Source organism: Pseudomyrmex gracilis, unplaced genomic scaffold, assembly GCF_002006095.1.
Source record: "Pseudomyrmex gracilis isolate BER0280 unplaced genomic scaffold, ASM200609v1 scaffold_62, whole genome shotgun sequence".
Lineage (NCBI taxonomy): Eukaryota > Metazoa > Arthropoda > Insecta > Hymenoptera > Formicidae > Pseudomyrmex > Pseudomyrmex gracilis.
Genome location: NW_018020646.1, coordinates 153,710 through 180,336, shown reverse-complemented (window position 1 = coordinate 180,336; position 26,627 = coordinate 153,710). Strand labels below are relative to the sequence as shown.

The 26,627-nt window shown below is 38.9% G+C and overlaps 7 protein-coding genes across 7 annotated transcripts in view; 3 read left to right on the top strand and 4 right to left on the bottom strand.

The window, feature by feature from the left end:
- Positions 1 to 13,885, bottom strand: part of LOC109854277 — a 25,069-nt gene extending 11,184 nt beyond the window's left edge. Inside the window, 12 exon segments of the mRNA XM_020427184.1 lie at positions 1,793 to 1,890; positions 2,703 to 3,249; positions 3,759 to 4,127; positions 4,553 to 4,899; positions 5,994 to 6,089; positions 6,540 to 6,817; positions 7,570 to 7,639; positions 11,968 to 12,059; positions 12,134 to 12,751; positions 12,979 to 13,090; positions 13,349 to 13,605; positions 13,771 to 13,885. Of these exon segments, the coding sequence (XP_020282773.1) occupies positions 1,793 to 1,890; positions 2,703 to 3,249; positions 3,759 to 4,127; positions 4,553 to 4,899; positions 5,994 to 6,089; positions 6,540 to 6,817; positions 7,570 to 7,639; positions 11,968 to 12,059; positions 12,134 to 12,751; positions 12,979 to 13,090; positions 13,349 to 13,562 (2,841 nt within the window). The 5' untranslated portion in view covers positions 13,563 to 13,605; positions 13,771 to 13,885.
- A 639-nt stretch (positions 13,886 to 14,524) lies between these two features.
- On the bottom strand, positions 14,525 to 15,834 carry LOC109854266 (protein seele). The gene is made up of 5 exons (XM_020427163.1): positions 15,628 to 15,834; positions 15,406 to 15,496; positions 15,182 to 15,297; positions 14,837 to 15,046; positions 14,525 to 14,763 (listed from the first exon to the last, which is right to left on the bottom strand). Exons 2-5 carry the CDS (start codon positions 15,494 to 15,496, stop codon positions 14,569 to 14,571), a joined length of 612 nt encoding a protein of 203 aa, XP_020282752.1. The 5' UTR covers positions 15,628 to 15,834; the 3' UTR covers positions 14,525 to 14,568.
- Positions 15,835 to 15,982: 148 nt separating this feature from the next.
- LOC109854262 (THO complex subunit 4-A) lies at positions 15,983 to 18,571 on the top strand. The gene is made up of 5 exons (XM_020427160.1): positions 15,983 to 16,326; positions 16,975 to 17,112; positions 17,281 to 17,428; positions 17,585 to 17,725; positions 18,072 to 18,571. The coding sequence occupies exons 1-5, from the start codon at positions 16,114 to 16,116 to the stop codon at positions 18,182 to 18,184; spliced, it is 753 nt and encodes a 250-aa protein (XP_020282749.1). The 5' UTR covers positions 15,983 to 16,113; the 3' UTR covers positions 18,185 to 18,571.
- Positions 18,572 to 19,199: 628 nt separating this feature from the next.
- Positions 19,200 to 21,240, bottom strand: LOC109854265 (ubiquitin-conjugating enzyme E2 S). The gene is made up of 5 exons (XM_020427162.1): positions 21,080 to 21,240; positions 20,775 to 20,916; positions 19,977 to 20,167; positions 19,778 to 19,906; positions 19,200 to 19,683 (listed from the first exon to the last, which is right to left on the bottom strand). Exons 1-5 carry the CDS (start codon positions 21,098 to 21,100, stop codon positions 19,537 to 19,539), a joined length of 630 nt encoding a protein of 209 aa, XP_020282751.1. The 5' UTR covers positions 21,101 to 21,240; the 3' UTR covers positions 19,200 to 19,536.
- A 132-nt stretch (positions 21,241 to 21,372) lies between these two features.
- LOC109854267 (ADP-ribosylation factor-like protein 6-interacting protein 1) lies at positions 21,373 to 23,475 on the top strand. The gene is made up of 5 exons (XM_020427164.1): positions 21,373 to 21,760; positions 22,007 to 22,140; positions 22,436 to 22,673; positions 22,897 to 22,981; positions 23,071 to 23,475. Exons 1-5 carry the CDS (start codon positions 21,734 to 21,736, stop codon positions 23,169 to 23,171), a joined length of 585 nt encoding a protein of 194 aa, XP_020282753.1. The 5' UTR covers positions 21,373 to 21,733; the 3' UTR covers positions 23,172 to 23,475.
- Positions 23,476 to 23,575: 100 nt separating this feature from the next.
- Positions 23,576 to 25,270, top strand: LOC109854263 (peroxisomal membrane protein 11B). The gene is made up of 4 exons (XM_020427161.1): positions 23,576 to 24,134; positions 24,203 to 24,292; positions 24,503 to 24,618; positions 24,714 to 25,270. Exons 2-4 carry the CDS (start codon positions 24,237 to 24,239, stop codon positions 25,196 to 25,198), a joined length of 657 nt encoding a protein of 218 aa, XP_020282750.1. The 5' UTR covers positions 23,576 to 24,134; positions 24,203 to 24,236; the 3' UTR covers positions 25,199 to 25,270.
- Positions 25,271 to 25,297: 27 nt separating this feature from the next.
- Positions 25,298 to 26,526, bottom strand: LOC109854268. Its single transcript, XM_020427166.1, has 3 exons — positions 26,171 to 26,526; positions 25,766 to 25,939; positions 25,298 to 25,620 (listed from the first exon to the last, which is right to left on the bottom strand). The coding sequence occupies exons 1-3, from the start codon at positions 26,295 to 26,297 to the stop codon at positions 25,472 to 25,474; spliced, it is 450 nt and encodes a 149-aa protein (XP_020282755.1). The 5' UTR covers positions 26,298 to 26,526; the 3' UTR covers positions 25,298 to 25,471.
- Between the last annotated feature and the right edge of the window lie 101 nt (positions 26,527 to 26,627).

Genomic DNA, 26,627 nt, shown 5'->3' with positions numbered 1-26,627 from the left:
AAATAAAAAAACAATATTAAAATGTAACAAAAATAAAAGTCTGTTTTTTGCATTTAAAAAAACTATGGCCATCTTGCCCGGGTTTACCCTATTAGCGTTATAAGTCCAGATCGCGCGCGCGCGTTCGGGAGTTTCGAACACGGTGAAGAAGTTGATACACGATACGCGCCGTTCTCTCGCGGCCTTTCATTGTAGTACAATGTTGTACATTACATTATATACGACTGGTACTAACTTGATATCTTGGGCAATTTGATAACTCTCGCGTAAGCCTTTCCCTCCTCTCCCATTTTCCCCTTCCTGGGAGAGCGCAAAGAAAATTAAAGGCGCGATATTTTACTCTTGACCAAATGTTCACGCGAGATCGCGCGACTTCTTTTGCGCGGGTAAAAATTGACCGAAAACGAAAACCAAACGAGAGATCGTAAGCGTCGATTTAACGAACTGCATAATCTTGTCTTCCTTGGAAGTAGCGCGAAAACACAACTCGAGTTTTAAATATTCAAGGAAAGTCGAAATAAAGTTAAGGCCGGTGCGAGTCACACAACAGGAAAGTGTTTTTTTTTTTATCGTTGCTATTGTGTTCAGCTCGTGTTTTTCCCATTGAAACAACGTGTGTGTGTGTGCGTGTGTGTGCGCGCGCGCGCGCGCTAATTGTGCAACATCACGTCGTATTTCGCCACGTGATAATTAGACGTACAAAGTAGAAAGTCACACACTCGCAATTTGCACAATCGCATTATCAAGTGAAAAATATACAATAAATGTATAACCGCACGCCGAGGAGGCGCTTCAAATTTGATGCGCTAAGCGAAACTACATCCTCTCCAACGCGAGCGTCGTTGCAACAAAAGATCGTTAAATCATCTTCGTAGGGGTCGTGCGCATAAAAGCGGTTTCGGTTGACCGATCATGCGTGACTTCTGACCTCTGGAGACCCAACACGATTTGGTGCACGATGCGGCAACGTTCTCGATTCAGATCGGGCGAAGTTCATTTTGCCACGTCGAAAACAGTGAATCGCGTATGCAAAAAAAAACTGATGATTTTCTCGCTTGAAATCATCGATCGTGTCAAAGTGTATCAATCGCGCGCCATTAATCAATCGCGCGCGCGTTAAAATATCGCCGCAAAAAATTCTTTTATTATTTTTGAATAATGACAATGTTTTAAGTCGTTGCTGAAATTCGAAATAAGCTTAATTTGGAACAACAATTGCATCGATGTGTTAAAAAAAATAATCTAAAAAAATCGAAATGACCTTCCAAGTTTTGCCGTACGCACATCCGCTCCAAGTTCTCGTGTATCATAAATATAAGACCTACATACGCACGTACGTCCGCCTACGGTGCAGATGCCCCCGCGAAGTGCATTCGATGCGAAACACTTAGACAGTTCGAAATTGACGCTCTCCCTCTCTCTTTCTCTTTCTCTTTCTCTCTCTCTTTCCGGCGTTTTTGCGCTGCTGAATAAACCTATACTCGAGAGCCGTTGATAACCGGATGGGATATTGGAATACATTACAAGTAAGATGTGTGTGAATGAACCGTAGACTTTCATTCAACCCAAGCGCCAAGATTAATTTAGGGAAGTTTCTTTCCGTTTACGAGAGAAACGAAGTATCGAAAATCAATAGAAACCCGTTTTTCTTGTGTGTGGGAACGAATTGAATAAGACACGCGCAGCATTGACCCTTGCGAGATTATTATTATTATTATTTGCACGAAAAAAAAAACGCCACATACGTGGTGTTCTAATAATAAAATTCAAATTGAATAATTCATTCACTCACCCGACGTTCCTCCTCGCGAGCAGCTCTGAGATGCGACTCGATCGCGTCCAGGTCGATCTTCGGCATCGCCGTCTCGATGTTGTAAACGTCAAAGCCGCCTTTAACAATGCAATGAGTGGTGTCAAACGTGTGAGAAGAACATTTTCACATACGGCGAGACAGCGACGCGACCGAAACAGTCGAACGGAAGCCAATGAGTGCCCGGTGGTGTGGCACTCGTGTACGTACACGCGTTACAATCTCGAGTGCTCAACCAAAATTCACGGCTTATCTCGCTTTGGCTGTAGTGTGTGTATATATTTTTTACGAGGTAGCAATAAATAAACGCAGACTTCTATTTAAAAAAAAAAAAAAAAAAACCATTTGTATGTCTTCGTCGCAAATTTCTGCGATCGAACCGTTTCTTATTCGCCGCGTCTCGATAAAATAATTTCTGCAAAATTGATCGAGCCGTTTTTTTCATTCGCCGTTTGTCGACATAGAGTAAATCTACGAGATCTTGATTTAAACCCGTTTTTTATCTCGCCATTTGTGTGTGCGCTGCAATAAATCAAATTATGCGCGTGCATTTAATGTTTTTAATAGAAAATTTACTGCTTCAAATTTCAGAGCGTTTTCAGCTCTGTAAGTAAAACGATTGCCGACTTAATACGCACGAGATTACGATATAACGATAATTACTATTTTATCACTTTACGCGCAGAACGTAATTACCCGCGGTGCCGAGCAAAGCGTGTATATTGCGCGCACTTTTTTTTTTTTTTAAAAGGATATATTTTTTCGCACAAAGAAAAGAGAAAAAAAGAGAGTGTGTTGTAAACTGACGCAAAGACAAAATTGAAACTGAAGTTGAAACGGTGAGAGAAACGATATGAGATATGGAAAATAATATATTCATTGAAATATCTACCTGATCCGTTATCGATGTCACCTCTGCGCTTGTCGGAACGCCGTTGGGAATTGGAATTTCGCAGCAGCAGCTGCTGCTGCTGTTGCTGCTGCTGCTGGCGACGCTTGGCCTGATTCTTCGCCATCTTCTCTTTTTTCCGGGCGTCCGGACTGATCGGCTCCGAAAGTTCGCGATCCAGAAGCTTGTTCGTGTCCTCCACGTGATCCTTGATGACCGCGTTTGATCGCGACTGATTGGCGCGCAAGCTCTCGATCGACTCCATCGCCACCACGTCCGGCACCGGGTGCGCGTACTTCTCGAGATCGACGCCGATGTCACGGCCGATGCTCGAGAGCAGATCGATCTCCTCCAGCTTCGTATAGGTCGGCCGTTCCTCGGCGAAGCCCTCGGAGTAGTCGCTGTTGCTCTCCGACTCGTCGTCGTCGGCCGAGCCGCCCGTCGACGTCGTCGTCACCGACTGCCGGCTTCCTATTTTGGATCGGTCTAAGTGAGGCAGCTCCTTTGCCTCGCGGATCAGGTCGATGTGCTCCACCGCAACGTCCTCCGTCTGCGACCACCCCGAGAAGTTGTTTTCGTGGTTAATCGACCGTGTATACGACGGCATCAAAAGACGGGCGCGCGAATGAAGCACTCGGTGACAGGAAGTGGGATGAGTCGGGTGTGGGCCATTATTGTACAAATTAATTGCGTAACGAGACGTTATATCGGGGCTCGCGGATAATTACAGGATAATATTAGATTACGAGTGAGAACTGAATACAGTCAGTGATATAATTTCAATTTTAATTATACGTGAATAATACACATATAATCAGAGAGAATTTAAACACACAATTATAGGTACTAAATAATTAAATCTCCGGTAATATTCCAATATATCGTTACGTTAATAATTAGATTTCGATAATTATGATTAATCGCAACGCGCAATTTTGTCATCGGTGATGAAACCGGGGATTTGTTTTTTTTTTTTTATTTTTAACACTGGGAATCTGATTGAACATTGCCGCTCGTGTCAAACGAGACAATTGAGTCAAAAGAATCGGGTTCACACACCTCACCGAATTCGCTGGTTTTTCCAGAGTCCAGGATCTCCTCGATCTCCGGGAATTGCAGGCTCTCGTTCACGCTGGTGGTCAGCTCCACCAGCTCGACCTGGACCGGCACCTCCTTCTCCCGCTTATCCTGAAGGATCGCCTGGGACAGCGCGTTCGCGCGCTCGACCACCACCTCGTCGGCCAGACTTTCCTCCGGCTCGTCGAGGAGCGTCAGGTGGGCCTCCGCCTCGACGACGCCGTTCACGACGACCTCCTCCGGCTCCGGCGAGAGCGCCTTCTCCTCGGATCTGGAGACCTCCACGCTCTTCACGTAGTTGATACACTTTTCCGAAGGCGGCACCACCGCCTCGTATAGAGAAGTCACGGTCTGGAAACGCGAGGCAGAGATACAAGATGTGGATGATGTCACGCAGCGGGAGTACATGCCACGCTTGTGGGAGTATACTCGATTATTTTTACGCGTTGATAAACCCGCGCCGAGAGACCGGAACGCCCGGTTTCGCCAGTGACACTTCTCGGCTTATTCGTCACAGAAACGAGTTCGCGCGACACAAGTCGTCATACACGTGGATAAATCGCGTAAATCGTAATTAGTTCGGCCCTTGCATAAGGGCCAGTGCTGTCGCAGCACACAACTGGTGAATTCAAGATGTATCATTAATTGAAAAAAAAAAAAAAAGGATTATCTAAATTTGCTATTTAACAAAAAGTTTTTGTGATCTGGAATTTCGTACGGTTTTTTGGAAATTTCTTTCACCGCGAAGAAAGCAAGATATTTCGTCGCACAAGTACCTGAATATTGAACTTGGGCTTCTCGTAGAAAGTCTTGCGGTCGTTGCGCTGGCCGCAGAGGTGATTGATGCTGTCGTCGACGTTGTTGTTGTACTCGTTGTCGTTCTCCGGTATCACCTCGCCTCGGTTATGCACGTCGTAGAGCGGCGGGTAGTCGGAGCAACTGTCGTGCTCGTCCTCGGTCAGGTCGGTGTCCGACAGAAGGGAGGGCGCGAGATGCTGGAAGCCGGGGTAGTTGGGATTGACGATGCCGCGGCAGCTGGTCGGCAGGTTACCTTCTTCCGACGAGTCCGACCAGTCGGACGGTGTGAGCTCGTGCGACGAGTTTCCGTGCGACGAGTTGCGTCCTGCAACAGTTCCGCGCTCGTCTCAAGCATCGGCCGGAATTGAACCGAATAATTGAATTGGAACTCGTGACTCATCGTTATCAAGCGGCTGGCCGTCGTTGATCATCGGACCTCCCGCGAAACTTCTGTCGTTCAATTCAAGCGCTCGCAACAACAACAAATTCGTTCTGTCTCGCGCTAAGATAATTCCTTCGCGCACACTCGCGACTTAGCAGATAATACGTATCGTTAAAATTTAACTGCCGATTGTTATCGAAAAGGTTCGCGATCAGAATAGACTTCGCGATAACTTCGATTATTATGGATAATCTTCAATTATCACACGCGATTACTCGCGCAGAGACATTACGCGGCTGCGTAGTTCCCCGATGACTCTACGGGTCATCCGTCGCACGCGTCTTCGGTTTTATGGGGCAAATTAACACGCGACAGATTATTATCCGACGCGTCACAGACTCTCTTGAGAGTGAGATTCTCGCTTCTTTTTATCTTGTGGAAGTTTTTTTTTGTTTACAAGTGACTTCGTGAGTTTCTACAGATTTCTATGGTCGTTTTTAATGTTGTAAAAAAAAAAAAAAAAAACTTCTGCAAATAACTTTGGGGTCGCGCTGCATAAAAATCCCCCCATCCCTGCACTTTTACGGTTAAGCGCTTAATGTCAAGGATGCGCGCGTTATTAAAGGTGGCAGCTTGTGGAAAATATCGAAGTTCGCCGCACGCGCCTCTGATGTGCGACGGAAACCTTCGAACGCCATTGCTTTCCAATAACATCTCTCGGACATCACGGCACTTAAAAGAAGCGATGGTGACTGCAAAGTAGGCCAATCAATTGCTCAATAGGGAGACGTGGAGAGATCGGCGATGATAATAGACCTAGAGTAAATTCCGACGCATCCACACACACACGCATTCATTGCTCAAAATTATTTCTTTAAAAAAAATCACATAAAAACGTGCCGCTCGTTCGTTGTCGCGTTTGAATGATTTTTGTCTCACGAAACGCGCGGTAAAAAATCGTGTCGAGAATAAACCTGTTATCTTTTTCAGGACGGCGAAATTGCGCGTGAAATAATTCAGGACGAATAAGAGCTCACCTTCGTAATCGGCGAGGCTCTCGAGGGAGCTGCTATTTCGTATCCTCGGCTCGCTTAGATTGTTGTTTATGTTGGCGGATTGCTCCTCGCTCGTGCCTGATAATACAAGTCTCTTACTTATGAATCGCTCTTCGTTCTTTGATCTTAAATTCTCTCTGTTCTCTATCGATTTCCTTTCTCCGAATGTAAACAGTATGAGTTTCACTAGGGAGTCGCGTTTTATCATATATATATATATATATCTCTGAATACAATTAAATTACGTATGCAAAATAATTCATCATTTTCCTCGCGTTAATATAACCGTGTTTAAAATTATTTCGCTCTTAAATAAAAATAAATAGGAAAACAAATTATTGTACACATATTATAGCGCTTAATTATTATTCATTCTCGCGCGTATATTCCGTAAACGAAAAAACCTCTCAATGTATTTTACAAATCGAGAGAGGAAACGAGCTTTTGATATCGCGCGGAACTCTTCAAATCTTTCAACCGAGTCGTTGCTGATAAAAACGAAATCGATAGAAATAAACGAACACTCACCTTCGTAGTCCGCGAGGCTGTCGACGGAGTTGTTCCTCTGCACTTTCGGCTCGGTGAGATTGTTGTTGACGTTGACGTTGGGCTGCTGTTGCTGATTGCTCTGTTGGATATTGTCGCGCGCGATCGCCAGCGACGACCACGTGGTGGTGTCCTCAGCCAGGCGGAAGTCCGACTCGTCGGCCGGCTCGGGCGCGACCACCGACTCCTCGGTTGCGTTCTCGTTGCGATTGCCGGTCTCGCCGGCCACGACGTTCTGCCGGCTCGGCCTGCGTAGCTGGCTGCGAGAGTCGAGAAATGAATCCAGGTGGATCGATATTCTGCCTTCACAGTCGACGTGCCCGCCGATGCCGAGGCGGCATAGGCGGCAGCACGCCTACGATCGCCGCCGCGATCATCAGACGTTTATATTTAGCGCGAGTTACGACCAGGAAATGCTAATCAACTTCGTCGCGGCCAGGTAATGAAAGCCGGTTGCAACTCCTACCTGCGCGCGGAACGGCCGCTGCATATGCTGCGGTTGATAGCGTCGTGTACATCCGGCTAACATTGCACTGCTTATCTATGATATCAGTGACGAACACGTCTGCGCTAATGTTCTATTTTTAAAAGCAACGAAATATTTGCGTCAAAATGTGTTTATATATATTTCTTCCACAGTTGGAAACCAAGAAATCAATTTTTTGGAATAATATGATAAATAGTGAATGAATTAAATAGAGAACACTGTGAAATATATAAAAAAAACAAAACACTTAGCTTTCGCATCGTAGCGCTGCGCAAAAAAAAATATAGCCTTGATAAAAATAAAGAATCGATTGTTAAAACCGACTGACCACTAAAGCCACCCATTTGGAACACATTACGTAATATGGGGGAAACAAGGCGCAACTTCCATAAAGCACACTTTCGTACTTGGTTTCAGCGCTTTGATATTGGGGTGTGATTATTGTTATCTCCGCACGTGATCGTCCGATTGCCAATTATAACCCTCTTACTGAAGAGGGTTTATTTACTGAGGGATGGTACTTACTTGTTGTTCAGTCCACCGGGATGCAACGGCACCGAGACCGAAATCGATTCCCTGAGCCGCATGTCGATTCCTCGTCTGAAAAAAAGAGTGCGAAGAAGAACCAGTTTAATTCACCGTTGTCCACAAGACAAACCAAGGAACAATCCTCTCGCGCACTTCGCTGTCAAACACGTCCGCGGCCACCCTCGTCGCGGAAACGAACGCGAGATCCGATCCGCGAGTGGTTCCGGGTCACGGGACGGAGAGACACGTCGTCTCTCCGGGAGGCTGCCGCTTGATTGAGCGGCTAAGAGAAGGTGCCGCGAAGTCGGGAATCGATCGCACGACACACTGCCTCAGGTTCCGGCCGGCATTCACAAAGCGACCGAGGGAAAAAGGGAATGGGACTCACCGTCCGCCATGTTGAAGCTGTGCGCAACGGTGCTCGCGTTTAGCCCCGCGGTTTATCGACTCGCGACCGACACCCTCGTTTCACCCTCTTCGGCTCGTCCCCCGCACCTCTCCCCTTTCTACGTGTTCACCAACTTCCCGGCCCCCCCCGCGATACGACAGGGACGATTTTACCGATTCGAGCACCCCAAGAAAAATTCATTTTGCCTTCCTTTCCGTACCATGTTCGTCGTAATTGATAAATTTTGTCGGCAATTATTATATTTTTTTCTTTTGATTTACATATTTACATATTTGTATCATTATCAAATTTTGCATCAGGTTTGTTACTCTCATATATAAATTTCTTGAATTTATATGTATGCAATATGTACATTGCTAAATTTATTAAACGTACCAACCCCCCGTTGACATTCTCCGGGGTGTTGTACATAATATTTTTGGTACTTGTCCAAAACTATGCAGAGATATACACGTACGTCAGAGATATAAGAAGATTCAAACCAAGGAGAATTTTTCTGGCAAGATCTTCTTTGAGTTTTACATTAAAAAAAAAAAAAAAAAATTCTGTTCTCGAGATAAATAATGCAAGTCTCATTTTTTTACTACACCCTGAAGACGGCACTGTTGCTATGTAGCGTCATCTCCGTCTCGCACGTGCGCGACAACCCTCGGACAACCCCACAAAGCAAACCCTTAGCCACTCTCATCTCGCCTTCCACCGACCCCTCAAAGTCTTCTTTCGCGATGCGTGTATTGTTCTTCCGCGTGTTCCACATACGCGCGACGCAGAGTCATTGAGAAATATAATTCGGGCGAATTGCCAACAGAGAGACGCGTCGTCTATTTCTTTTCTAGAAAAATGTTCACTTAGAAACGGATGCAGATAGTTATTCGGATCCTATAAATAAATCTGTCAGCTTTAAGCAATCAATTCTTCATGAAAAATGTTGGTCACAAACCGATTCAAAATTTGTCAGCGATCCTATTGTGAAATATTTTCTGACGAATTCAATAATCTCCATGTACATCTGTATAAAATTTAACTCCGAAAATTTTGACATTTTTATATTTAAAAAATTCAAATTGATATTTTATTTATTTATTTGTTTTATTTTTGTCTATTTTTAGAATTTCACTTACTATTTATATGCGCGGAAATGTTTTCAAAGATTTAATATGCAAACTACAAACTTTGGACATGTTTTATATATTACATATATACGTGCTCTGAAAACTGGAAATTCAAAGTACTTTCGTATTTCAAAATTTTGTTCCTGCACATTTTTTTGCGGATTCTAACTCGAGACGCTCGAGAAGAAACTCGTTTTTTTTTCGACTTCAATCAGAATGTTTTCGAGTTTTTGTCTCAGCATACTGATGATGATTTCGCGCTGGCAGTGCGTTACTGGCGTAGACAGTGTCGCGAGAGTAGTTGCGATCGATCGACCTACCGCGACGCGTCGCGTCGCGCGGCGCCGTTCTTTTCCTCGTCTCGACGCTTGAAAAGCGTCGGTCGCCGGCGCGTGCCGCGAATTTTGTTCCCTCTCGCGAAACGGCCTCGCTGTTAACGAGATTCAACATACCGTACAACGTGCATCGCCGTGTGCTTCGCTCCGGCGAAGCACGTAGCAGATTTACGCGCACGCAAACAATGAAAATGTACAGCTATCTTGCGGTCAACCGTTATTATGTGCATATACAGCGTCGAGAATTGATTTCAAACCGAGAGAAAATCTTAGAAGCGAGAGAAAACGTTTGAGAATCTTTTTTTAGAACAAATTTGTACATGCGAACTAATTTATGTAGTTAATATAATTTTGTAATAATTGTATCTTATATATGTATGCTGTGCTAAAAAAAAATACTATCCACCAATTATTCATTATTTTTATCAACTCTTAAACGTTCTGAAGCGTTTAACTTACAATTCAATACGCGACTTTGATGTAAATGTGTTTTCATCAATTAGCGTGGATTATTTATTAAAAAAGTAAAACTAATTATCACATTGATGATAATTGCTGCTGTGGAATAACTATTGACGTTGTCATTAGTATTGAGAAATCAATACTTCGTTCCAATTATCTACGAACACAAAAGTTCGATGAGCATCGATATCACATAATCTTCGTTAACGCGTTCATCTTGCGCGTTAATCTTCTCCTTCTCTCTCTCTCTTCCTCGTTTTCTCTTCAAATAAATAATTGTTTCGCGATCCTAAACTACTGAAAAACAAATTAAATTTGCAATTATAAAATATTTGTTTCCATTAAAAAATCTAGTTCGAGTACTTCGTTAATTTGCGAAAAAAAAAAATGATAAAAAGCACGCGTCCCGATTATAGAACGCGCCGAGAATTTCTATAATTAGTACACTATTTGAAATAATTTTGAAGGCTTCTATGTGCACAAGAGCAGCGCTCCAAAAATAAAGTTATTACTCGCACTTGTATATATCGCATGTAATTTTCTCTTTTGAATTGTCACAATCGTTAAAAACAAAAACCCCCAAAAATAATTCGCGTAAAAAAAAATTGTGCTCGAAGAAATCTCTCCCTACCCTTGTATTTTACAAACGTCACTGACTGATCAGTATTCCGGTTGATCGAGACATAATTTAGATAGATTTATCTACGCGCGCATGGGAACATTTCGCGTAAGCGGGGGGGTTTTACGTGACTCACGAATCCCGCCCTCCCGTCAGGATTTCGAAAATCCACGATGCAACACACACACACACGCACACACACCCTTTGCGATTTACGCGCGTCTATACGTTCGCGTGCTCAAATCACTTACGTTTTCGAATCAGCAGGTCGCTGGCTCTCCTCTCACAGGGTACAGGGAGAGTCTTTTCACTGTCTCCGTGGCGTGTCCTTCACACGGCCTGCTTCAGGAGACTCGCATCCGGCGGGTACGTTGCACCGGATTGTGCGCTGCGGCTCGCGAAGCGAGCGCGGAAGCGGACCTGATTGCGTTGCGTGCAAAGTGAGTCGCTCGCAGATATGCAAAAGGAAGCGACGCGTTTTCGTTTTACGCGGCGCGTACGAACGAGAAGAGGAGACTGCGAGGCCGTTGCGCGTTCAATGTCCCTCTCTCACTCTCTATCTCTCTTCTCTTTCTCTCTCTCTCTCTCTCTTTCCGACCGATGAATATCCGCTCTCTCGTTCCAACGGGCGTCTCGAGTCTTCGTCGTCGTCCGCCCCCTTCGTCGCGCGTCAGTTTCACCCTCTCGTCGAAGAGACGGACGCAAGCGCAAAACACCCCCTTCTCGCCACAGGGGTTGCTATCTCGCTTCGTCCTCCTCTCCCTTATCCCGCGACGTCGATCTCGTTGAGGGAGAAAGGGAGATACTCGCCAATTATCGGCGCGATGGTCGATCGTGATTTGGGACGACGACAACGAGAGTCGACGACTCATTTGTCGCGCTTCTGTTCCTCGTTGTAAACGCGAACCCGATGCGATTTCAGAGATTTATCATGCAAATCCAGCGTCAAATGTAACTTATATCGAACTCTATCTTGGGATTGCACAGCCAGACGGGTGCTGCCTAGTCTAGTCTCAACTGTAGATACGTTTGCTCTGAAACATTATGATTAAATATACATCAGTTAATTACGTGTATATTTCGCGCATATACCTTCATTGACAAAACAAACAGATATAACGAACAGATAATAATCGCACGTCACTCGAGCATCTTAAATGCGTGAATAGTTATTGGCAAAATACAGAATTGCAACAATCAGTCGCAACATTACAGCGCGCGCGTGCTGTGTAATAGGTAAAACCAGTTTTTCTAGGATCTATAGAAATATCATAGAAATAGACGCGAGCATAAGAAGTGCCGAGAAACGATTTATTTATTATAAATTTAAAACTGTACAATATATATAGTTTGTTAATAGTAGAGGTAACATTTTTACTAAATTTCTCAACTTATGGTGTAAAATTTATTTTGTTGACGGTTCTAATATCAATTCATTGGTTGTTTGATGCGTTTTATTCGTCTATTTGCGTCTATTGCCACCACCGCCGGCCAGGATGGTCAGAACTCGCACAAAGATGTTAAGCGTGTCCAGATAAATCGAGATCGCGCTGCAAGAATAAAAACACTATTAAACACTTGTTTAAAAAAAATATATTACAAATAAATGTGATATTATACTTACTGGTTAATTGGATCGTAAGGTCTGCCGTGAGCGTTGTACGCTGGATGCGTCTCTGCTACCTTGATGATTCTCTGCGTGTCGTAAAGAAGGAATCCGGAGAACAGCAGGAGACCGCCGTAGAGCATCATGGAATGCAATCCCGAACCTAGGACAGTTGTAGGTGGAAGAAACATGGAACCTACCGAGCTGGCGAATACAACACCGAGACCGATAGCGAGCGGACCGCCCAACGCCAGGAACTTCTCGCTAGGGGCGCAAACAGCGACGGTCGACAAACCACCAACGATACCAGCGGTATACCAGGCCGCTCGAATGAGCAACGGTCCACCGAAGAAAGACAGCGGCGCTAAAACGGCGCCCATTACGCCGGTGTGCACCAGCCAGGCTATTTGCTTGGCACCAAATCCTTCTTTGTAAGGAAGTCCTTGCACGATCATACCACTACCAATCATTGCAGCCAGTGTGACACCCAGAGCGATCCATCCTTGACGCATCACCATGTTCATTATCGCAGGAGAACGCAAACACAAAGCTGCGGATGCGGCACTGGCCGCAACAGATGCGCCAAAGTACAAATAGGTAGACTTTATTCTGTCCCTGACATATTGGGGCCATAAGCTATGTGGGAAAAATCATTTTTAAGTTTTAGTTTAGTTTGCTATAGTAAATGTTATAATTAATGTAATTAAATACAATCAGCATATATAATCAACTCTTAAAATTTAGGTGATTTGTTAGGACATCTTTTAATTTTTTAAGAAATTATTGCAAAACATAATATATCTTGACTAGAAAGTTGTGAAAACTTTGAAATAGAAACTACATCTTGCATGATCTATACATACCTTGCGTGATCTATGGCACCTGTACTTGAAGACAAACCTAGTCCATAATAACAAAGAGCACCTAGTCCCATTACTGCTCCTCCAGCTAGCGCTCCTTTTCCAATATTAAATGCTACAAACAAAACACATTTGTATGTGTGTAATAATATGTTTTTAGTCTGTTTTTTTATCACAAAAATAATTTCATGATGATTTGAAACATACATTCCACAGATGTGCATTATATATATATATAGATTATTGTTTATATAACATGTAATTAAGTAATTAAGATCCTTGTCTGACTACAGATCTTTTTTTGACGCAACTTTTTTTTTTAATTAATCCCTCGTAAAGTTTTAGGTACACAAAAAAACAACAAATAACTTACCGGTTTCACCGGCCGGTGCCATCGCTTGTTCGGTCACGGTGGTTCTTCGTCTAGCAGTCCTCGTGAATGAGCTGCGTCCATCGCTAACGAACAATCTCGAAATCTGACCCTTGGAAAACTGCGACGTCGTTCTCGGCACGATCGGTGACTTGACGAGCAACGCCAAGCTTGGTGATGCAACACCAGCTCGGCAAATTCTCGCCGCACACAACATCTGCTCTTCGGTATTTAATCTCTCGAGTTCTAAAGTAACAGTTCTGCAAACGAAAAATAGACGAAATGTCAGTCTCGTTACATCGCGTCTCGCGGTCATGGGATGTTGAAATTTACGTGGAAATTATTCACGATGTAATTTTGGAGATTCAAAAAGCAAAAGGATCTCGCACGATTAAATGTCACAAAAATTTTCGTGATTTACTCACATGACGCAATATGTGGTGCGATGCGACTGTTTCTTTCGCACACAAACGATCAAAACAGATCGAGACGTTTCGAGCGGCGCATGTGAAATATCAGATTGCAACTCTCGCCGCTCTAATATAAATCTACAGTGGCGCTACAGTCTTAAACAAAGTTGGTCATGTGACATAAGGAGGATACTATAAATTTAAATCTCCACGAAAGATGTTACATGAGTTTTGAAATGTGTATTTTTTCAAACTGTCTTCGAAGAATTGTGGAGCGTACAGATTTGTTCGAATCCATTGCTGAGTCTTAATTATATCGACATAAATATTTCGATCACACAACATGAATTTTTAATTAGTAATATTTGTCAATGTAAACAGAATTGTAAACTATTTATAAATACAACTGTCTTGCGTTATTTGTAATATTTGTACACATAATATTATGCTAAATATAATATCTGTAAACGGAATTGTGTAAATATTGTAAGTATATCTGCTTTCATATAAATATATAAGTTAATAAAATATGATATAAAATTTTATAATTTATAAAAGTAAACATATATATACACATTTGCGCATTTAAAATAGTCAAGTGAAATTACTTTTGTCTAAGAATTTAAAACAATTAAACATCCACTTCGGGTACGCAATATACTCTTATAAAATATCTCTTTAAAATATAACAATCTCTTATATATATATATATAGAAATCTCATTTGTATAAAAAATACTATTTTACATGAAATTATTGTTCTTTGCAAATATATATATAGATAAATTATAAAACTACTTTTGTAGAACTATTTTTATAATTCATCTCTATCTATTAAAAAATCTGCTTCGGAGTTGCTATCGGAAGTAGCATCAGTCTTGTCTTCGTCATCGGGATAATTTTCACATAAACCTGAGATATCTCTGCAAAATCCCTCTTTCTTATCGTCCGCATCGCTCACGTATATTGCCACTATGTCCTCCTCAAACTCTTCCACAATAGCGTTGCACTGAAAACGATATAATACAAATTAACAAAGTGAAAACGTACTCTGTGTCAACATAAAATCAAGCAACACTTACATAATGCTCCAGACTCTTGTTGAGATCGCCATCCTGAACTATGTCCACTTCGCTCATCATAGAATTCATACCACCCGATGGGGAAAAGAGGTTCATAAGTATTAGTTGATTGTTGGATCTCTTTCTTGCTCTCACGTAGTTCTCTCCAAATTTTCCACAAAGATTCTCTAATATATCGGATAGATGCATTTCCGATTGACTTAATGGAACCTTATAAAAAATGTTTTTTTTTTTTAATTTTACAATAAATCTAGATATAAATTTTGTGCACGTGTTATTAAATTATAAATCCAGATAAAAGCTTGTAACTACATAATTCATTGTCTTTTTTATATTTCTTCTTACCGTTTTGTGCATAGCGTTTCCATTTGCATCTAGTCTAAAACTACCCACTTCAACTACTTTGTTCGGATTGGCTTTGAAGACTTCGGCTTCGAATTCTTTCATAATCGTTCTACAAACTACAAAATACAAATGATCACAACTATGACTTATAATAATCAAGTGTTTTTTCATTGATAACTTTGCTCAGATATCAAGGCAGAATATTATATACAATTGATTGTTACCTAAACACTTCAGATGCTTTAGATCTATGTCCTCAGATTTTCCAAGAACGTTCACCAAAAAGAAACCGGCAAATAACAAAACTTTTATCATCTGCAAAAGAAATATGGATTTTTGATTATAACGTCTAGATAATATTTTTCTCGACAGAGAATAATATTATTTAATATATTTCGTAAAATTTTCATACGTGTACAATTCGAAGTTCGGATTATATGCTTTACCTTTTTTTTTTTCAATTGTTATCGCGCACAGGATATAATAAAATGTCAACTTTTGCGAGAACGTCTTTCTACACCTTAAAAGAGATGCAACGTGTAATGTAACACGATCAACCGTCAACGTGCATCTTCCAATGTCAATTGATAAAAACAGTAAAATTCGTGTAAACCAATAACAATTCGTAACGTGTCTTCCTGACCGTTCTCTAATGATAATGTCAGTGATGCCAACTACGTAACTACGATTATATATATCGAGAATCGAAATCTATCGAGTCGATCAAAGTAAAAGTTACTGACTCCTCACATAGGAACTTTTTGTGATGTTGCAGCATGGTGATGTGCTCAGACTGTGGACTGCGGCGTTGTTCCTTCTTCGTTCTGCCGCCATCATTGTGTGAAAGTGATAGAAGAGGTTGGTTTGGGATTCGAGTGCTTTGAAGTGATTTTTCTCAGTGTGGTTATCACGTTGCATCGCGAGCCGCACAAATGAAGATGGTAGACAAAATAGAAATGAGCCTGGACGACATAATAAAACAAACGAAGGGATCGCGGGTGCGCGGCGGCGGTGGCGGTAGACGAGGCCGCGGTGCCGGCGGTTCGCCCCGTCGTGGAGCACGCAGATCGCAGAGACCTGGCAGTGGCGTTATGCGGGGACGCAATCGTGGCGGTATTGCGCGTAGCACACTACCATATACGAGGGTAAGCAAAATTCGACTCAATCCATCGTCTGATGATTATCCTGCTTCTCCGAAGTTGGTTTTTTTTCTATCGTATGTATGTGTCGTGTGTGCGACTACCGCCTAGTAGGCGTGCATATGAAAACACAGTACGTGTGTGTACAGTCAGTGTGCGTATATTGTGCTTGCATATGAGTTTTTTTTGTGTGCGCGCATGTGCGTATGTGTGTGTGTGTACGCCTGTTGTCCTATTTCGTGAAAGAATGTTTCGAATTCTTAACAGTCATTCATTCGTTCATTCATAAAGATTTGATTTTAGATAATGCAATTATCTAATAATAGAAATAGAAGTTGAATCATGTGTTTTTCTCGAACATAGTTTTTTAACAGATTTTTGTTTAGCACTTTATTTAAGTATATATTTATAACCACTTGTTTATTTAATTGTTGAACATATTTGAAAAAAATAGCCATTGTGAAAAAAAATGCGGTATTTGTAGATATTTCAAGTATTTTAGTTATTAAGTTGTTTCTTGTAAGTTTTTATTAATAAATTTGAGAAAAGAAAATTATTTAAGGCAATTTCTAAAAAAATATTTATCATGATTAATTTTAATTAATTCATTTAGCAGACTAATTAAAAATTTTTTAAATATATTTTGTGATGTAGGGTGATATAAATAGTGCCTGGAAACATGATATGTTTGATGGTGTAAAAAAAGTTGGTCGCGGGGCACTAGGCAATGCAGGAACTACAAAACTTTTGGTATCAAATCTTGATTTTGGTGTATCAGATTCAGATATACAGGTACTGATTTGTTTTTGTATATATAAATATAATTCTTATCTTTTTATACTTTTGATAGTATTCAAACATTTTTATCCGTAATTCTTTTTTTTTTTTTTTTACATCTATTTGTATAGAAAAGCCTTGTGCAAAGAGAACATTATTAACATCTAACTTTGATTTTTTTAGGAGTTATTTAGTGAATTTGGACCTTTAAAATCTGCAGCAGTACATTATGACAGATCGGGTCGATCTTTAGGTTCTGCAGATGTTATATTTGAAAGACGGGCAGATGCTATTAAAGCGATGAAACAATATCATGGAGTACCACTAGATGGTACGTAGTAAACTTTGCAAGAATCATTTGTTATAGCAAACTTACATTACAGAAAAGAAGAATTTACAACACTTGTGTTTACAAAAATTAATTTATATGGAAACTGCACAAGATACATCACTTCTTTGGTATTTTAATATATGATACATGTGGCAGGTCGTGAAATGAACATACAAGTTGCCACTTCTGAACTACCAGTAACTACTGTTCGTGGTGGTCTGAGACTTAGTGGTACCAATTATACACAGAGACCACAGACTCGCTTTAGAGGAAATCGCAGTACAGGACCTATCAGAGGTAATTTTTCAACAATTGTGTAGATAAATGTATGATTAAGTTTTACTTACAAGAGATGTCTCTTATTTGCAACAGTTGGATTCTATAAAAATAAAAATGTTATTAATTAATTTTGAGCCACTGATTAACGCTTATTTATATCTCAGCTACTGAAATAAATGTAATTTGTATACAGAGTGATTTTTTTTAAATCAAATTGCCACTGTTATTCATCAAAATTAGTCAATAGATAAATGTTTATATAATCCAGCTCTCCAGAAGTTGAGAGAAAAGCTGATCTGTTAGTAAATATAAATTATAATTGACGTTGGTCGTCAGTTAGATTTATAAACTTGTCGGATTTAAGGTCGTGGCAGCGGACGACGCGGAGGTAGAGGCGGTCCACGGCAACCAACAAAGACACCCACAGCTGAAGAACTAGATGCAGAATTGGAGGCTTACGTGAAGGAAGTCAAGTAACAACATTAAAAACGTCCCGTTTTGCTCTTTGTTCGAATTTTTGTTCAATCTGGTTTTACCGCAATTTATACATACATCGTTGTCCTTAGTTTCATGAGACATACTAAAATATAATCCTAACATTTATAAGATTTTGAGAGTAAACAATGTCATAAGAGAGAATTCTTAATCTTAGTTTTTATTTTTGACTATTCTATCGAGAAGTGACATACGGAAACAGATTTTTCCGATCTATCTTCATCGGTATGAACATTCATCAGTCTTTTTATGATACACAATAACATAATGTTGGCGAAGGATTGTAAAGACTGTATGAATTTGTGTATGTATACTTTCGTGAGAGTGTGAATTATCTCATATGATAAATATAATGGAATTTATCTCGAAAAGTTGTTGTTTATCAAAGTACGGAATGTGCTTTTAGCCCTCACAATCTGATTATTATCTAAGCGTTACATTGAGCAACAAAAATAAAACAATGTACCGATCTAATTTATCGTTTGTCGTTAGGACTCTGTTCTAGAGTATAAGCGCGGGGGAAATACGAAGTACTTTTGTAAATTCAATAGATCTTTTTTCAACCAAAAAGCGTTAAAAATCACGTTATCACAAAATTTTTATGTTGGATTCAGGCTGTGACATACTGTTTACTAGTCAGATATTGATATCTTAATGCAGTACTCTAGATATGTTAAACAGAAAATGTATACACATATTTTGAAATATGCAGCGTACACTCATACCAATTAAGTAGAAAAGACTGAAGAAAAACTGGCAACAGACACTATTTCAGTACAATAAAAAAAATAATAAAAACAAATTATTCTTAAAAAAAAAAAAACAATCTTATTACTCACCTAAGAAAATTCTTAACATTTAAATTCTAGTTTTTTTTTTCTCTTCCCTATCTTTCTCTCTTGTTTCATCACTTAAAAGAAACATTTGATCCAAATATACACAAATTCTGAGAACTATACAATTCTAGAATTCGTAATAAATCGACAAAAAGTCTGCGTAGAAGACACGTTTTCTTTATTGTACTTATGTAATTCACATTATGTAATATATTTTGTACATATGTAAAAATATCTATAATAGAGATAGCATAGAGCAGACTGTCCTACTAGTCTGTGATTGTAGAGATCACTACAGAATTGTACTCCCTTTTTATACACAATATGCAGATCGGTTTGTTTTTACACATTAGAAATAATTAACGTCTCTAAATATCTAATAATAAGGTCAATCACACGTAAATTTCAATAATAAAATTTTACTATGCAATAGTTGTATACAATGAGGCAACATTACCACACCAGTGTTTTTAAATTACAAAATACAGATAAATAACCTTATAATCTTTTCAGTGTTCTCTTTTTATCTTTTAACATCTTTTTCTTTTCTGCCGTTAGTTTTTTGTCGCCTGCGTGCTTTTTTGGAAGAGGTCCTCCTGCTTCTGCACAGCTTTCTAAACCAGCCTTGCTCCCTTTTCCAGCTCCCTGAAGAAATGAGATCAATTTTTCGTAAAGAAACGCCAGAGCATATTTACTTGGAAAAAAAACAAAATCTGACTTATCAAAATATAACTTTTACTTGTGCATGTATTTCTGTCATCATCTTAGCTCGCTCCGCATATTCATCATGACTTTCTAAAAGCAACTTGCCAGCTTCTTCGTTCAAAGCAGATTCAGGATTTGGCATTATTAGCAAACATTTTATGGTCTGAAAATGCATAAAACGTACATGAATAAGAAGGTAAGTGTTGATATATCTTCTTGTTACAATCATTTACCAATAATATATGTTGTATTCCGAGATCTGGTTTCCAATCTTTCTTTAAAGTATTAACACAAATTTCGCCATTTTTTGCTACATTAGGATGAAAGATTTTTGTGAGGAAGTATGCTTTTGGTGGTCCTTGAGGGAAATCCTTTCCAAGAGCCAATTTTATTCTAAAGAAGCCACCATTATAGGGAGTTCCCGCTATTAAAAAAGAAATATTTATTAGTCAGTAGAAATATATTAATTTTGATTATTTTTTTTCTATTGAGAACTGTTTTACAATGCATATTTCTTGACTTGACAAAAGTTTATCATTAGAAGAAACATGATTTAACACATGCTAAATGTTGATCAATTCTAAAAACTTACATATTTTAATATTTTATGCTTGAACATTTGAAAATTCTCTTGGATATTTCTAGTTTATTGTTTGTCAACATGTAGTTTGTCACTGATAAGACATGTATGCAAATAAAAAATGTGCATTGTTGTATACAGTTAACCTAAGTGTGTCTCAAGTAATATACATTTTCTTAAGTTATTACAAACGAATTAATGTGTTTTTCTTGCCACTTGTAATTTACAAACATTTATGAGAAATAAATTAAGCTGGAGTTAGAGTCAGAGTTGAGGCTAGGTCAATATTACTTTAGACCAAAAGGTTAGACTGGTTTAACAGAGAAGATCCTCAAGGGACCTCGAGTTTAGATATAGATGTAAATTCAGGGTCAATATGAAACCACTTTATCTTAAGACGTTACAACAATCGACCAGAGTAGCAAGAGGAAATAAAACTGGCTTTTCTTACACGGGCCTTCGATGACAGCTTGGATGTCCGTAACGTCCGCCTCGTTGAGAATGACGCGGATACCCTCGGGTGGTTGGCTGACCAGTTCTGCCATTTCCTTGGCGACCCGGCGGATAATCTGCGGCGACAGATTCTCCACATTCTGGAATAGCAAAGAGAATCTCGTTTAACGCGCGTTATGTTTGGCGAAAACGCGTCGCGGAGGCGCGAAAACACAAACAACGGGGGAAGACATCGCGATGTCCCGTTGTGGCGACGACGATGCCGTGTTTTCGTTTCGCAATGTCGACCGAGCGGATACTCACGGAGCTCACGGCAGCGGCCATGATCGCAGAGGACTCCGACGTTTCACCAGGTCTCGCAGGTTTCGCGTTTTCTCTCAATCTTTCAAACGCACACTCGTGGTTTTGTGGGAAAACCGCTTAACGTCACAACAGCAGCACGACATTATCCGCAATAACCAACATTTTGAACTGGTAGCCAATCGCGTGCCGGAACCTCGACCATACTCTCGAAACCAGAAGTCGATTCTTCCTTCTCCTCCTCCGCCGCGACTTTGTCCACCTACCAATCCCGTCGTCTCGTGCCCACCCCCGTTCGGCGACGGACCGAGTCTTCACCCCCGCGATTTGCGCTTGTTTTTTCATTTGCGAGGTGTTGCGAGGAATATCGGCGTTGCCGATTTCAAAAACCGAATGAATCCAACTGATTTTTACCGGAAGTGACTTCGGGATGACAGTACGTGCGTGAGAGGAAGAAAAAAGGACTTGCCCGCTAGGACACGTTTGACGCAAGAAGAAGCAGAATCCGTTTTTCTCTCGCCGCCGCGTTTTTCTTCGATAGTCCGTCGTGCGCGTTGGCGGTGTGTTACTCGCTCGCTGCGTTTCGCACAATCTTTCATTGCGCTTCCTCGACGAGATCAATTTCCACATCGCTGTTGCTACAAATTGTCACGCACGATGACGGACGATGGGACGATTGACAAGGTATACATTTTTTTTATTAAATCGCAACTCTGATTATGATTGAAATGGGTGGGAAAGCATAAGAGAGGGAGAGGGAAAGAGAATAGACTAGGTCAACAATATTAAACACATCACTTTAATGATTGACTTGTGTGACAGAAAATAATTGAGGTTTTCATCTCAAATACAAATGTATTTTAATTAATTAATTTTAATTTTTATTTAATACTGTTAATATTGTTAATTAACAAAATACATTTTTCTTAGGAAAAGCATATGAAACAACTGAAGCGCAAGATGGAGAGTTGGCGAGAAATAATATTGCCCTTATATTCCATTTTGCTGTGGGAACGCAGCTGGTATCCTGGATTAATTTTTGGTTTTGTAACCATGGTATTTTGGTAAGAAACATTTTATATGAGAAAACTATTTTTAGAGAATAGTAAGTATTCCAAAAATTATTAAATTTTATCTGATCTTTTAAGTTTTAATTGTGTAATTTACATTGACAATTAAGAACAATAGAAGAGACATGTGATGTAAAAAGAAGGAGAAAATGATATTGTCTAGGTTTTTTAAACAGGCAAATGGAATTTAAATGGAATTCTGCTGTGGCTAATGATTTATGAAAACATATCTGTAATAGATACAAATTTTATTACATGTATAATTTTGTGATTATTGTTTTTCTTACAGTACAATATGGATTTTAGAACCACCACTATTGACAATGATATCCATGTGTTTACTGATTTTCGCTCTTGTTGATTATCTTGTACCAACTTTAACTTCATTCCTGTGTAATGCACAAAGTTGGACCGGACAAAAGGAGAAGAAACTGATTGAGATTTGCCAAAGTCTCTCAGATGCCATACTAGAAATACAAAGAGTATGGGCATCTCTCTCAAGAATTCGACACAATCGTCCTAATCTTGTAAGTGTGCGTTTTTTTTTTCTCTTTTTAACGTGAAAATTTATTCACAAGTTGCACATACGAGGAACAGTAGATAGTTCCTGACAATAAAATACACAATGCAACTTTGCTCTTGTCAGTAGAAGGACAAGTACAGAATTTGTGTAAACTTTAAATTCAAGTCGAATCTTATATCACACAGATTGTTTTCTATATTTGTAAGTTATTTTTTGTGCTGTTGTAGTACTACAGCGCAGTGATCTTCTGCCTCATTCTCTTTGCATGGATCGGCAACTCAATCAACAATTTGCTTCTGTTTTACATCTTAGGTAACAATCTTAGATTAGAGAACGCGTTGATTTGCCTATTTTTCATTAGTATCTTTGAACTAAGATTGGAAATAAATTTATTTTTTCAGTAAATTCATTCCTTCTCACGCCAGGATTCAGACATACTGGATTTGCACGCTGGCTTGTGCAATATGTATACGACCATGTAACTCGTCGCACTTTATCATAAACTCGTCATTTTGTATGTATTTCATGCATCCCACCAAATTTTCTCTCTCATCACATATACATTTATTTATAACATCTTAGATATACATATATATATATATATAAATACACGTTACGTGCGAACATCAGAGTCAATCATTTGTGATTTGGCAATCTCATTTTGATGATTTTGGTGCTCACATGTGATCTAGCATGAAGAAAGAACATTATGCCGCAGACTTTATTCATAACATTACAGAAAAATAAAAACTATATAACAAGTTCGCGTATGATCGATTTTATTTAAAAAAAAAAAAAAAAAAAAACGCTCTCCTTCCTACCCTTCAATCAGATTCTCCGTAATTACAAAATCGATTTTGCGCGATATTTTAACAACAACAAAACTGTTTAGCAATAGAGAGTTATGTTTAATTAATTAGTGGTTACGTATAGGTGCGAAGTTCACAGACAATTTTATCCAGGTGAGTGTTGTGCTATTTTGCCTGCATTTGAATTATTGGTTCTGTTTTGCGCAGTACGCATTTTATACCGATTGATGCCGGTATTGCCGATCAATGCCGATTTTAGTACGCATGTCCGAGAAAAAGCGGTCCGATCGATCAATATACGAGTGTATATAGAAAATAATGAACATTAGAAACTAGATAACAAAACATTTGGACAATACGAGCAGCGTGTCCACACATTATGTAATATTTTTTGTTTTTTATAATAATAATAGTAAAAGAGAGAAAAACATTCTCTCAATATCGTCAAACACTTTTTTTAATCAAAACTCGATGCTTGAGATTGAGGTTAAAACTCCGTTGCTGGTCTAAATGTTTTATGCAAAGAAAAAAAATTACATTTGTGTACAAATCTCTTCCAAAGTCCACACGCCAACTTTGATCGGTTGATAATGATGATGATAACGGGCGTTTGTCGCTGTTTACCATCGAAAGTTGATTGACATTGAACTCGAAAGGTGTTACATTTACGTTGTACGCGATTTAATTTTTTATGTTCATGTTATTTACTTATTTCTAAATTCAGGTAACACACGATATTCTTCTGAGAGAGACAAATTATGGATATTGTTGTAAAGTTGAACGATCAGACAGTTGGGAGGGATAAATTAATAAGGTATATATATATTGCTTCTTAAGTAATTTATCTATCTACCTGTCTATATATGTATATATGTTTATATGCGTATATTTCTCAAGTTTCCAATTTCGTTTCTTTTCTGAAGTTGTATCAACAGGTTAATTAAAGAAATTTTATAATTCATATCATACGATTGGTAGATATGTTTATATCTATATTGTTTCTTAGAATATAAAATGTTTACAGATTGTTGCAATACGGAAGTCGTTTTTACTGGTATCATGCACAAAATGTACACAGCACAAGATACTCTGCGGAAATTCTGAGGAGTTTGGAATTTACCTTTAGTTCATTTCGAAAATGTATATTTTTACTTTAATTCTCACAAAAGTATTTCTTTAACCCTGTCATGTAAATTTGTGTGCGTATGTGTACATATATATATATTTCTTTCTAGTACTTCGCTTTGGAAGATGTGTGGACAGTTTGTATTCCGCTGTAAAACTGATGAAATATCCCAACTCCTCAATAAGGGCAATATTAATTATGACAAAAGTAACAAATGCCCTTTATTTGCTGGTTGATCACTTCATTTGGATGAGCAGAGTGGGAGTCTTGAGGATCAATTTGGAGAAATGGAACAGGATAGGCAACAAGTATTGGTTGATAACCATCATTTTGAATTTAGTAAGGGACATTTATGAGATTGTCAAGATTCTAAAATACGATAAAAATGCGCTCAAACATTGGATGTTCTATCTGAAATATCACAGAGAAGTAGTAATAGATACTTTTAAAAATGGATGTGATTTATTCATTCCTTTGACCGCGTTAGGTGTTACAAGATGTTCTCCAGGTACGGTAGGTTTATTAGGGATGATTACCTCGTTAATTGGATTGTACGTAATTATCAATCCACTTTATAAATTGTCTCCATCATAAGATAAAATTTGTTTCATAATTTGTGTATAAATATATATGTATATAAAAATATAAATTTATATAAAAATACAGAAAAAAAAATAAAAAATTTGTATATCGTCATGTTTGTATAAAAAATTGGGTTACAATAAGATTATTTAAAGCAAATAAAGATCTTAAAAGAGAATAAGGTTTATGGTATCACTCGATATTTATGATTATGTGACTTATTTTCAAAAGAAATATATTGTAAGAAAAAAACAAGTTTTTCATGATATTGTTACTATCATTACTTCACGAAGTGTCTGTGAGTATGGAACCTGTTTCATCCTCAACCAATAATGCATACTTATTTGTATAATACATCAATGTAATTCCCCATTTTGCACATATTAGAGACCACACTGCCGATATGGTTGTACTTTCGGAAATCGGTTGAATTGCTACAATGAGAAATAAATTGTGTTAGAACCAATTATTATATATAAGAATATCTAGAAAAAAGTTCACTTCAATGACCAATATATGTTGTTAAACTCATCAAAAGCTGTCAGAGGATGTTCTCATTTCACTAATGTATATGCTTACGTATTTTATAATAAAATGTCAAAAATGTATATCCTATCAGCGCTGCGGTGCCACATAAGGCACTTAAAAAGCCTACAATATGCAATTTATCCAATGTTCTTTTGGTGTGCCATCTCTCCAAGGTTTCCTTGCCTCGCACCCAATGCAAGTGAAAACAGACTCCAGCTAAAGCTCCTAAACATTGGATAAGTTAATATTCACCCAATGATAAGTAATAAGAAGAGATCGCAAGCATTTATATAATTTTGTAGAGTACAATAATTGGGAATTTTTTTGACAAGATAGGATAGAGTTAATCGATAAAAAATGTTTAATTTAACAAGTTTATGATTAAAAAAAATTTGTAAAAATGTTTTAATTTTTTGAAATTAGATGTTTTTAATATCGTCACGCAAACATGCTAACCTGACACTGCCGAAATAAATCCAACATCATCGTTTCTATAAAAAATGAACAAGGTGAAAAACGCGGATATACTAATAACAATACCGAGGGCACTAAATATCAGACGTATTATCACATCGCGTAACATTGTTTTCTAATTGTTATCTTCACTTGCGCACACTTTCAAATGTATTATTATTATTTGGTTTTTTATACAATGTGTACAAATATTAAATTGTATCAGAAACCAGAAGATCGAGATATTTTGGTTTCGGCTTGCGGTTTATGGAAGGATCTCTCTCATGTGTATTTCGTATCGATTGGTATCGATTATTTTGTATTTAGTCAATTTAGCGATGATTGTACCAAATTTATGGTAGTTCACATGACATGTATTATAGCTTGGCAATATTGTCAATTTCGGAACGCAACTCAACATATATTTATGACTGCGTTCCGATAATCACTTTAAATATCA